The following is a 12,750-nucleotide window of genomic DNA, read 5'->3' on the forward strand; positions in this document are numbered from 1 at the left end:
CTAGAACTATGACATCTCTACTCGTATTTGTTAATGGTGGTGTATATCTCGCTGTCTTAATTTTAATGTACAGTTACCCTGAGAATTTAGTAACTGTACCGTTATAGGATGAAACTCGTCTCTTGTCGGATGAAACTCGCCCTCTTCTCTCCTCATAATGATACTGCCAAGTTAGCAAAATTGCTGATATGAATATTATTTAATCCTCATGAAACTCGGTGGACAATGTTGTCTATCACTATTAAGACACACACACGAATGCAATGGATACTTTGGGAAATTTGAGAATTTTTTTGAGAGTAGGGAAATTTGAGAGTTGGCGTTGGTGATTGGAGATATTGGTGTTGTCTCTTATTTTTTCTAGGCGTGTGTGCTGTTCCTGAAAGTAAACGATAGACATCGACCACACATGCCATGGCGTGGATCAGAAGCTTTGGTCCCCAGTATGGCTCCGCCAAATGGAGCTTGCATCGACGCCAAGGGTCAGTTCGAGTGCTTTTCCCTGCCTGGTTGACCCTGATGGTGGTTGCAGGTGCAATTAGCTTTCGAAGAAACATCTCGAAAAGCGGGTTTAGGTGAGTGCACACCCCGCGTTTGACGAGCCATCGCCCATCGCCGCCCCGGGGGGGGGGGGGGGGGGGTGGTTACGTCCGGCTGAGAAGCCACCGCCATGCCCGGCCGCATTTCGGGGAAAAGGAGAGGAGAAGAATACGCAGATGGTGCCGCCGCGCGCTGCCTTTCCGACCTCGATTCCCGAAACTAGCGGTCGCCGTGCGAACAGTACCGTCGCCATGCCGGCGACGAGGATCGGTGCGGAGGCCGCGGTGGAATCTCGGGCGAGCGTGCTCTCGGCTCACGCAATTGGGGCATGGGTTCCCGGAGGTTCCAATTCCATGGGTGGGTGGCCCAGCACACGTCTCGCTTGCATTTGGAGATTATTATTCCTCTTTTGTTTTTGCAAGAACGAGATGAATAAATGCTGGGGATTTCGTGAAAGGGAGAGATGATGAAGAATGCGGGGGGGGGGGGGGTGGGGTGGTAGGGATTCGTGAAAGGCACCGGGAGGATGTGATCATGTGAGGGGAGGAAAAGAAGGTGCCCTTTTGGTTTGCATCTTCATGCATGGCCAAGCCGGCCCAATCATTCGAACCAGAGGTTGGCAGGCAGCTTCTCCACTCGTCCTCATCTTTGCATATCATGGGCGGAGGATGAGACCCGGCAAGTTGCAGATAGGATCTTTCCGAGTTTAACCTGGCATAATCTGTTCCTGATTTTCCTCTCTCTCTCCCTCTCTCTCATCTCCTCTCTTCATTTTGTGGGAAATCCACCCATGATGCAATCCACAAGGGCCCATCTTCTCGTGCGTTCCTTTAAAGCCCATTTTCCTGCTATAGCAAATCGAGAAAAATCGTGGGCCAAGAACTGCAAATACTACGCACAGGGGGGCATTTTCTTTTTTTTTGAAAATAATACACGGGCCCATTTCCCTTTTAAGCCCATTTTCCTGCTATAGCAAAACGAGAAAGATAGTGGGCCAAGAACTGCAAATACTACACGCAGGCCCCCCCATTTGCAGCCCAACCCAGTTAGAAAAAGGTCAATTAGTCCTAGGCGGGCGACGAAAGAAAGCCCAACCCACGTCCCACTCGGCCACTCCTTCCCGAAGCCGGCAGCGGAAGGCGGCGGACGAAGCAGCGGCAGCCGGCAGGCCATGGCGTCGTCGTCGACCCCGGCGGCCGTCCGCGAGATGCAGAAGGATCTCGAGGTCCAGGCTAACGCTCTCAGCAAGATCCAGAAAGGCACGCGCTCTCCCTACTCCCACGAATCCCCTTCACACGCCTCCGCTTCCAAATCCTATCTCACTTCTGACCTCCGCTGCTCTTCCTCCCCCGCAGACATCGCGAAGAACCACCAGGTCCGCAAGCAGTACACCATACAGGTCGGCGAGAATGAGCTTGTCCTCAAGGCATGCACTCGACCTGCGCTTCCTGACTTTCTAGTTCGCTTCAGCTCCGAAACGGTTGTTGATTTGACGCGACTGTCTGATTTGATCTGCTTTGGCAGGAGTTGGAGCTACTGAACGATGGGGCGAACGTGTACAAGCTCATCGGCCCGGTGCTGGTCAAGCAGGACCTCGCGGAGGCCAAGGCCAACGTCAAGAAGCGCATCGAGTACATCTCGGCAGAGCTGTGAGGAGTTTTGATCTGATCTGGTTTGCAATTTGATCAGCTCGTGGTGTCTTCGTGTTATTGTGCTGATTGTGTGGGATTGGCTATTTTGCAGGAAGCGGATGGATCGGGCGCTGAAGGATTTGGAGGACAAGCAGAACAGCAAGAAGGAATCGGTACGTTGTAGATGATTTCTCAAACTTACCTACAGTAACTTTTTGCATATGCATTTCTTTTGAATTTGGATGGAGCCGAGAAGTAGAGAGTCATGATATAATATACTGTCTTTATTGTATTCTGATCAGGATAGTTAACTATTCAGGGACCATGTACATGATTTTGAACTTTGGATCTATGCCACGAATTATCTGTACAGTAGCTGTACTTTCCAATCCCTTGCTGCCCTGGTCGTCACTGGAATTAGCTAAACCTCTGCGATTTGCAGTAAAATCAATTGAACTAGTAGGTCATATGCAGAACTAATCTAGAACTATTTGTATGCCAAATCTTTTGATGCCTTGAGGAAAATTGCATTCATTATCATTTAAACTTTCCATCTTCTCTCTTATAGCCAAGAATTTCTTTTTTTAAAAAAAAATCTGTTCAACACTTTTAGAATCATAATGGTCAATATCCCTATGTGGAAAAAGTAAAGCATATTTAATTAGGTGTGCAATAATTGTGACAAATATTTGATTATGTACACAAAAATATTCAAGCAAAGTTAATGTGGTAGAAGTCTAGAATCTGAAGTCTGAAAGTAGTGCTATTGCAGTAGTATCATAAAGTGCACTAGGGTTTATTGAATCTCCCCTTTGCAACACAACAACTGGTAAAACCTGATGAGTTTGATTTGGCTGCCAAGTGCCAAGTAAGGGAGGTGGAAAATGAATCATTCTTCTGCTGGATAATATCCGAGTATCATTTTATTCTAGAGAATGGGATGATGTTGCGCATCCTCTTGTTAGACATATCGCTGGGTTAGGGCAAGAAACCATCAATGGATTGATTTTGCTCTGGACTTTGTTTGAGTTTTTTTGGCTGGCAATTTAGCTTCACCACCGGGTTAATGGAATGTAGAAAGCTTCACCATCTGGTTAATGGAATGTACAAGTTCCTGTCAGAAGAACATAGCAAGTCCCACTGATAAGCCATAAAGGGCCTGTGGGATGGAACCACTGGAGCAGCCTTATAGTTGCCTGATAGCTAACTTATTCATTTGGTGAAGTCTACCTTATCTCTAACTTGGTTTAGATTCGAGTTTGTATCTAGTATATTTTGTTGTGGCCAGTCTTTTACTCAAGAGAGGCTTGTGACTGTGTATCTGGACAAGAAGGTGGAGATGAAGAGGAGACATACACTGAAAGAGGTGTACAGTCTAGTAGTGTGCAAGGGAGGGAGGATGTATAGTTCTAAATCTTTACTTAAGTCAAATGGATACACTCATATTTTGTAACTTGCAATCTGTCCGGCGACAACATTGGACTGAGATAAAATAGAGTATCAAATAAACTAGACAGAAAATAGAATCTGAACTTCCCTCTTGTCTCCTGATCTAAGTGTTCTTGGCAAGAAGAGTAATCAGCAGCACCTTGACTAGACAAAACATGTGATGCCTTCAATTCAGAGTGCAGCGCACCACTATGCACTATGTCCAGATCTATTGCCCTGACTTGTGAGCAGATGTTCTGGCTCTGGAGAACACTACCAGCAGTGAGAAGCCACTATCAAAAGCAATAGTAGGTTAGCAGTTGCTATAGCAGCATGCTGTTGGCGATTGAGGGGGTTGGATCCAGCTAGATAATGAACTGGTGTCAAGCTGCAGCCCTGACGCAATTGTCTGCTATTCTTATACATGACCAATGCAAACCATTGGAATATGATATGTGCATATGCATTGCACTAACAGACGATATGAGCTAAATACACAAACAAGGATATGCATGTAGTGTTCATAACAGACTACTCTCTGCATGAATTAGATAATTGGAGTTGAAATAGGGTTAGTAGTTGATGCTTCAAGATTGGATTATCACTAAACTTTATTTAGGATTATCAAAGCATCTGCAGCTCAATTTAGGTTTATCCTTGCTTTGTATTACCTAGCCACTCGGATTTAGATTTCTGAGCTTGGTTCCATTCCATGGGCAACTAGGTCCCTCTGCTTTTCTGCTGCTTTTTTGGAGCATGTGGCGGAACGATAGGAGTGAAGTACATTCCCAATAGGTGGCTAGAATATTTAGCATCTCTAAGGACCTGAAAAAACTTTAAGCTGGTTTCTTTTACGTCAAGCTGTGAAAAACAATGCGAGCGAATTTTTGTTATAAGTGCCTGTATATTGACTATGATGTGCTACAAAAGTTAAAGATTTTGAAGCCATTTGCTTTAGTTAAATATTCTTGGTTGCATGTTTGGTAGTAGTTTCAATTCATACTTCATAATACTAGGCAAGGATGGTACTGTGCATTTGCATACAACAGTTGATTGTTGATCTAGTAAGGTTAGTAGTATTAGCTTTCTTTGATTTATCTTCTTCTCCTTTGCTATGCAGATATTCAAGTTGCAACAGAGGATGCAGGCTGTACAAGCTAAGGCCTAGACACCTGCTTGCTGATTGCAACTAGTCCAAGGCCTTCCTGCAACCACCCATATCCCAATACCATCCAGTTTTTTCGTGTGGAATTAGGTGTCCAGTGTTCTCGTCTCTGAAAAGAAAGATTGGTTGTGCTGTGAGATTGAAACGTTCGTGAGGTCTCTCTAGCATAGAATGTTATTCAGGATGCTCTGATGTAAAAGTCCGTCACTCGGTTGAAGGTGTATGGTAGGCTTGTAGTGGTTTCCTCGGATGAACTTATTGGTGTACCATTTTGCATTTCGTGCCATGTTTCCTTCTCTGTACTGAATGCTTCAGAAAGAGGAATGTTGGTCAAGGTTGTTCCAACTCTTGCCGTAAATTAAGTTGCACAATCATTTCCCCCATGAATTAATCGTGTTGAAAAGCCTCGGATTGATTCGTGACTTTGTATTGCTGGAGTGGGCTGTCTTGTGCTCCCTCAGCATTTTCTACGGACGGTGTGAGACAAAGGAGCGGTTCCATCACCTGAAAAAAAAAGGTTCCGTTTCCATGGCCGGCTGTTGGTCTCGAACCTGGATACCAAGCCCCGGAAGTCATGGAGATCTGCCATCATCTTCGCGAGGGGAGCCTATTTGCGTCTCCATTTGGTCTCCAACCTCGCATACATCTCACATGGCGCCTCCTCACGTCTCACAGGAAAGCACCCGCCTATTTTTCTATGGCACGCATGTCACCTTTCCATGATGCGCACAGGTCACCTATCAAATATTTTCCCCAGAACTAATTTTTGTGATGCTTTCCGAGTTATTAAAGATTAAAATTTTTGTTAGCAGTGGCACTTGGTTGGACAGGTAGTCAAGGACTAGAGCCAGCTGCTGGCCTAGTGCGCAAGGTATCTAACCTAACGTATCCTCTGACCTAATTAGGGCCGCCTTTAGCTTATTGGATTTCTCATCATAGAGCGTAACCTACTAGTTAGTTTAATGGCTGAGTGTATGTCGGCTGATGAAAGGCGATGACGTATAGTAATTAGCACCTCGAATTGGCCCGGCCGGCACCTGCTGCAGGATTCCGTTTCGAGATGTTAATGTGGCCGGCCACTTGCCGCGGAGACAGGGAGGCAGTTCGATCGACAGAAGAGTTTGGACAAGGGGATATTTTTCAAGGAGGGCAGTTTCGACGAACTCGATTGATAGATATTTGATTGGCATTCCTTGTACTTGATGAGTGCGTGCCAAGGTTCCACATGAGAATTACACCCTCCGTCCCAAAAAACTGTTCGTTTAGTTTTCAAATTTTATCCTACAAAGATTGTTCTTTTAGATTGCAGTAAATTCCATCTAGTTAAAACAATAGCAAATACTAAAAAATAATTGCATAGATAAGAGCATGGAACCAATTAAATACTTAAGTAGATGCTATTTTTCAGATTCCAATACATTTGCATTTATTGAGAATCTAGACAACCAAATAAACAGCACGGTCTTCAATCACAACAGTTATAATTAATTCGGGGTAACATGGTCATTTTTCACTACTGGTAATATGTCTAAAATTTTCTAAACAAACAGTCTTCATGGGACGGAGGGAGTATGCTCCGGTTCATCTTTCTTATTTTTTCAAGATTATTTGAGATTTGATTGAGCTGCAACCGAATATAGGCCCCTCACTACTTTGTCTTTTCTAAAAAAAAAAGAATGGAGCTACTAGCACCCGGACATTTGATGGGTAGTTTTTCCATTGGATGCTCCATCGCAACATTAGAAATTAACTGCTACAATATTCAAAATCACTACTTTTGCAACGTTACAAATATATATATATAGTTCTATCATCTGATTCTATGATAGAAAATTCCCGCTACAACATGACTATATTCATGCAACATCCAATAAGAATGACAATATATAGAAACAGAGTTCTATAACATCAACACTTGCCTTTTGCAACATTTAAAAATTATAATTGCGATATTTTTGAACTACAATTGCAACATAAAAAATAAAATAAGATAATAATAATAATAAAACAAATAGAATTAGTTGATTAGATTAAAAAGATATAACATGGCAAATCAACTATTGAAACATTACCTCACATCTCAAACATACTGAAAATGACCACTGCAACATCACATATCAGCCCATCGAACAATCTTAAAATAAATATTGCAACATCAATAATCAACTGAAAACCCCCACTGCAACATTAGTAATCAACTTAAACTCCTATTGCAACATCATCGTATCCCTATTGTAACAAATATCATGTTAAAAGTCCTCCGCAACATCGGCCATTGAGGTTGGAGTGCTTTTCCCGCTGCAACATTAACTCATACTTATCGCAACAAAATTATATGTAAAAAGTTCCCACACAATATTAGTGCGCTGGGTTGGGGATGTCCGATATTATCTGGCGTCGGACGTCTCAACGCTAGCATTACCGTAAAAAGAAACAGGGTACAATGTCAAATGCTGACACGCTAGGCGAAAAAGGGACATTTTACACATAAGCCGCTAACGGCATTGGTAAGAGTTAGCAAATGGTAGCCTCACACAATATTTATTTTGTTAATCGATTTTTTTAAAAAAAGTTGGCCGAAAGGTTGCCCAACATCCGCTCGAGTACTAAAACCATGCACAAAGGTCCCTTGGCCAGTTTGTTTCCTAAAGTCTTGCGTGGCTAGGGATAATATGGACTTATGAGCAAGTGGGCGTGTGGCAAGTTGACACCAGGCCAAACCGAAAAAAGATCTGATTTCCCCTGAATACAGAGAGGCTCTGATATAGGCGTCGCACCCGATCCATCCATCCATCCAAGAACAAAATCCGGCAGTGGAAGAAAGAATAGGATCACCATACGGCAGGTACACAATCCGGTCTTCATCATCCAAAAAAACAAAGGCACATAATCGGGTACGCGCCGCACGCTGGCCGCAGACGTCGACGCGAGCACGAGATATCAATAATGGCGGGCCTGCCGGATCTTGTCCGCCGCTGGCCCCTTCCTCCCGTCACCATCGCTTTCTCCCTCGGAAAACCTACCCTACCGGCTCGGCCGGCCACCGGTTCTGCATGCTTGCCTGGAATTCAGGTACGGCCGCCTCCGATCCACTTGGCCACCCATCACCCCTGGCCAACAGCAATCACAGGCTGTTAGGCGATTGATTAGTATCCTAATCACCCAATCAAGTTGCTGGCTTGCTTTGCTGCACATTGGACGGAACCTGGCGGTGCCTGGTGGTTTGTTATTAACTTTACACTTCAAAAAAGACCCTCTCCCAGGACCCTTTATAAGCACACACAACCCCAGACCTTTGGCCGCCAAGGCACTCAGACTCAGCTTCATTTTCCTCCTTCCAAGCTCCAAGTCCAAGCACCAACTGCCATTGTGTGCACTGCTTAGCTCCAGTCTGTTGCCTGGGTGGCCTGCATCTAATAAGCTGCACACACATGGCGGCTCAGATGTGGAACCTGCAGGGCGAGGATGGTGGGCGTGCCATGGGAGAGAGCTACCACGCCGGCCTCGGCCAGGCCACGGACCTGTCCGAGGCCGAGGGGGCGCTCCTGATGGAGCTGATGGAGGACTTGCCGCCCTCGGATGCGCTAGACGGTGACGTGGACCGGCTGAGCCACGTCATCCGGTCCCTCGAGGCGGAGATCGGCGGCGGTGGCGACGTGGCGGCAGGGATGGTCGATGGCGAGAGCGTGGCCCGAGCGTCGGGCGAGGATGGTGCTATGCTTGAGGACATGCTGCGGCTGGAGCTCGATCACCATGAGGGTGGGTTGTGGTTCGGGTGCTGGCCCGAGGTGTCCTTAATCGGGCACGAGGCAGAGGGTAATTGGTGTGTGTACTCTAGCGGGTACGAGGGTGGCGTTGTGGGGTACGAGGCCATTGATCACCAGCACCATTGTTGTGTGGAGGGCTCCGTGGAGCAGGTGTGTAGCCCCTTGTGGGAATGACAGAAGTTAAAAAGGCAACGCGTGTGTAAATAGTCTTCTTCTCTACTTCTGGAGAAAACTGTAGAGTAAGTAGTTAGTGGAAGAAAGACGAGAAAAGGTGGAAATCTAAGAAGACAGTGAAGAAGTTTGTTCTCCTGACCATGGCATGAATGTTTAAGTAATTACACACTGCTACAATACCCGTTTCCTCTATCGGGCCCAAAAAGTTAACGGTTTGATAGTTTTTTCCCCGACGAATTTGAACTCTGTTCCTATATGGAACCAGAACCAAGAAATTCATTGCAAAGTCTGTGCAGTTGAGCTTGAGCAAACCATTTTTTGGGCCCCATCTTAACGCCCGGTGGCTCAATGACCGGATTAACTTGCACCATGAGCAGTGCGCCTGTGGCCTGCGTGCTACTAAACAATGTTGAAATACAAAAGGTTCGATCTTTACATAACCCACACACAAAATTCATGATGCTAACAAAGCAAATCATGTTGAGGAGAAAGCAGGTCGCCTTCTTGTTCTTGTTCTTGCCTTGTCTTCGCCTTCTCAGAAGATCAGGAAGGTGCCGTGAATGGGCCACTGGCTGACTACCGACGTGTTTGGGCTGAAGAAGGGCAAGGGCATAGCCCATAGGCACCACGTTGTTCCCTCCCTGGATTCGCTTCCTTCTTGGGCTTCAAACTGCATGGGAGCCCAATAGTTGCAAACGTGCGGGGGCCCCGGAACCGAAGCGTTGCAGCATTCATCCCTATCTCTCTCTCAAATATCGAGTGTTTTTTTGCTATGTATCAGTCGATTTTTTTTGTACCAAATGCTACAAGTGCACGTTCATTCCATACCCAGTGAGCGCGTACGGAGATTATTGCTGGACTTACGAGAATATTTGAGAGACCAGACTCATGGATCTTGAAATTAATAATAAAAACATTACATGCATCTCGCTGAGCCTCCTGTTCTCTGATGGTGTAGATAGATTTTGGAATAGGTTTTTATGTATACTTGGAGCCTTAGTTTTAGAACACCTGATTCACCCCTTCTTAGAATATCACAGTCCTTTCATTCCACAAAGCAATCAGTTACCAAGCACGGCCAGGCAGTCCCTTTTCACGGTTTTACCATCACCAGCCAAGACTTTCCAAGAAGCTGCGCATGGAAGCAAAGTGAACCAGCGAAGCCCCATGCTCCGGCGCCCTGCCCAGCTGAAAAGCCTCTCGCTCGTTGCGGCAGCAGCAGCGCACAAGTGGCGAAGTTGCGCGGCCCGGCCGCTCCAAAAGCAAACGCACGCACATCATCAGCCTGTGGGGGTTGCGTCGCTTCTTCGGGTGACCTGTTTTTCTTTTAAAAGTGTTTTGCTGTATGCACACGTGGATACAGATCTGTGATCTGTCCAGTCTTAAAGCAAAGCACAGACACAAAGCAAGGGGGCAGCCGGGCAGAGGCAGCGAGGTGGTGTGTACGAAGACGCAGAGACTGCTTGCTCGCCTTTCTTGCTGCTGATCCGTGACGTTCTAGTCTGACGCTGCTCCACTATGCATACACGTTTCAGTCGCTCTGCATGCGAAGAGAAGACAATGGGGGTACGGTGACTGTCGACTGAAGAAGCCACGGATTCAGTTTGTGAATCGGATGTAGGAAGTGCGCCTTTCAAGATGAAGCCATAAGATCAACAAATACATTTTCAATCTGCATTGTTTTTCAGGCTACACAATGTGCAACTTCATCAGATGAAATGGACGACTGTGGTGCGTCCGTTTTTTTTTATAAAAAAACTGACGGGCCGGTGTCGTCAACCAAACTCTGATCGAGTGAGTAGCTAGCTTGCTTTTGGCCAGAATCCAGGGGCAGGGCTAATCTCATGTTTCATCATCTAGGAACTGTTTGATATCATGATGGAAAGTTGCATGCACTCTGCACTCATCTGCACTACTATCTTCTATCTAGCACTTTGTTCACGACTCGTAGAGAAATTTAGAAAGGAAAGCTGGAGGTTGGTCGACGACGACCTTGGCCTCGGATATGACTGGGCACGCACGTAATACTTGGGCGCTAAGGATTGACACACACATGCACTGCAACAGTGTGCCTATGTTGTGCTGGACTGAACGAAGGATATCAATCATTCGTCTGGTATGCGTAAGTGGCTTTACAAAGATCGAGCTCCTTTCTGCTGCCTTTTTCCACCATGATCCACTCAATCGAGTAACTCCATCGTCAAGTACAGAAAAAATATGGCTCATTGAGTGATCGCACAGTCACACATTTGCATTATTATTACCATCCCCAGTTTTAAAAGTGCCTCGGAAGAGTTGAAAGCAAAACGCCGTGACAAAGAGCAAAAATAGCCCCACAGTGGCGGCGCACGGAACTTTTGGTCGTATTTTGTCCTTGTTTGATCTCGAATTTGTGTTGGCCCTGGACAGAAAAGGAATATATACCACTCCATTCAGGTCCTCATTAGTAATGTGATGAACTGCAATAAGACTCCGTCGGCATTAACAAAATCGAGCCGACGATGATTCCTCACGCGCAACACACCGGCCCGGCCTAAGAGATCTGCTTAGTTTCAATGCAGATCCTTAGCTTCTTGAGATTCAAGGCGTACCAGTCAGTTTGATCGTGCAACTATTGATCGGTCAACTGGTCGATCGATGTTGATAAAACGGTGCTTTAGTTCCACGTCCAATAGAAACCAATCGGGCAATAATGGTACAATAGAATAAATACTGATCTGATGATTAAAACATACATAGGTTAAACTCTTGATTAAATCTAGATGATTAAATAATCAATGATCTAGTAGTCCGATGAGGATTGAGTTATTATGAAGCATAACGAGCTATGTCATTAGTCCGATGAAGACGGAGCAATTACTGAACATTTAATCTTGTCACAAAAAGAATCCACAAGCCGATAACAATTAATCTACTGTCACCACTAATCCGATCGGACCTAACCGAGACAGCGTTGGCAGTAGAGTGATAAATTAAATGCTATAAGCAGATGAATCTATTTATAACAAGATACAAGTTCAATAAAAGGCTTTAAAGAAAGCCAAGACGGAATACTATCGGCTAATAAGAGCTAGAAATCAATCTATTATTAATAGCTAAGCAACATATTCAAAAGATATAAGCCGATAGATTTAACCAAGGTTAAGATAACTGTGATTCTATCGGATCTAGCAAGAGATTGAACGATGCAACCTTACAGGATACGATAAGAATCAATAACTGGTAGGCGACTATACCAACCGAATAGGAACAATCCAAAAGATCGAAGCTTTGAACAATACCAATATAGCTGATACAATTGCTAGGGCCGGCAGAACTTAGGGCTTATCCCTTCGCCGGAGATCGAAGCGATGCAACCCCACATTAGGTGCCAAGTTCCGTTGGTGATAAAACTTCGAAAAGAGGGTGACGATGCGCCGAAAGTTGTGTTGTATTGACCAAGAGATAAATTACAATAATCTTGGTGTACATATTTATACCCATAAATGGATACTAGTCCTTGTTGGACACGATACAAACTTTTCTAAAGATAAAATGAAAAATATCTGACTCCGCTTAATTAATAGATAAATTTAAATTATCATACCGTGGTCTTTACGATTCCTTATTTAACTCGATCTTTTTTGGATAAATTTTCATTGGCTGATTGATTTCTTTCCTTGACCGAATTCTCTAATAATCTTACCAAATTTTAGTGTCAACAGACTCTTAGGGTGTGATTGATTTTCAGAATTTGCTCCGGCTAGGCACTTTAGATGCAAGTCTGCCTTGATTGGTTGCCTGGAGCAATGGTTAGACCTGGCCGGCCGCTGCGAAAGCTGTCGACGAACCTGGCTCCCGAAAAATGAGGGTTTCTGAGCCTGGCACTTGTGGTACAAGTGTGTGCGCGGAGTGCAATCAAACAAGCTTTAGGGTGTGCACAAACACCTTCACGCGGCTAATCAAATAAGATCAATCTTAACGTGGGTTTCGTAAATTATGGACATTAAATATTATACCACATCAGCAAATTTGCTGACATAGCTGGGTTACTATTAGGAGAAGG

General features: G+C 45.0%; 2 protein-coding genes across 2 annotated transcripts; both read left to right on the top strand.

The window, feature by feature from the left end:
• The first annotated feature begins 1,620 nt into the window (after positions 1–1,620).
• Positions 1,621–5,151, top strand: LOC112879061 (prefoldin subunit 6). The gene is made up of 5 exons (XM_025943387.1): positions 1,621–1,799; positions 1,896–1,966; positions 2,065–2,189; positions 2,284–2,344; positions 4,720–5,151. Exons 1-5 carry the CDS (start codon positions 1,712–1,714, stop codon positions 4,765–4,767), a joined length of 393 nt encoding a protein of 130 aa, XP_025799172.1. The 5' UTR covers positions 1,621–1,711; the 3' UTR covers positions 4,768–5,151.
• A 2,900-nt stretch (positions 5,152–8,051) lies between these two features.
• On the top strand, positions 8,052–8,991 carry LOC112873497. The gene has a single exon (XM_025936456.1). The coding sequence runs from the start codon at positions 8,196–8,198 to the stop codon at positions 8,703–8,705; it is 510 nt and encodes a 169-aa protein (XP_025792241.1). The 5' UTR covers positions 8,052–8,195; the 3' UTR covers positions 8,706–8,991.
• The last annotated feature ends 3,759 nt before the right edge of the window (positions 8,992–12,750 follow it).

This window comes from Panicum hallii, chromosome 1 (genome assembly GCF_002211085.1).
Source record: "Panicum hallii strain FIL2 chromosome 1, PHallii_v3.1, whole genome shotgun sequence".
Classification (NCBI taxonomy): Eukaryota; Viridiplantae; Streptophyta; class Magnoliopsida; order Poales; family Poaceae; genus Panicum; species Panicum hallii.

What these genes read in the sequence shown, in the direction of transcription:
- LOC112879061 (XM_025943387.1), top strand. Translation starts at nt 1,712, where the DNA reads ATGGCGTCGTCGTCGACCCCGGCGGCCGTCCGCGAGATGCAGAAGGAT. An exon ending in TCTCAGCAAGATCCAGAAAG is followed by an intron (nt 1,800 to 1,895) that starts GCACGCGCTCTC and finishes CCTCCCCCGCAG; the next exon opens with ACATCGCGAAGAACCACCAG. An exon ending in GAGTACATCTCGGCAGAGCT is followed by an intron (nt 2,190 to 2,283) that starts GTGAGGAGTTTT and finishes GCTATTTTGCAG; the next exon opens with GAAGCGGATGGATCGGGCGC.
- LOC112873497 (XM_025936456.1), top strand. Translation starts at nt 8,196, where the DNA reads ATGGCGGCTCAGATGTGGAACCTGCAGGGCGAGGATGGTGGGCGTGCC.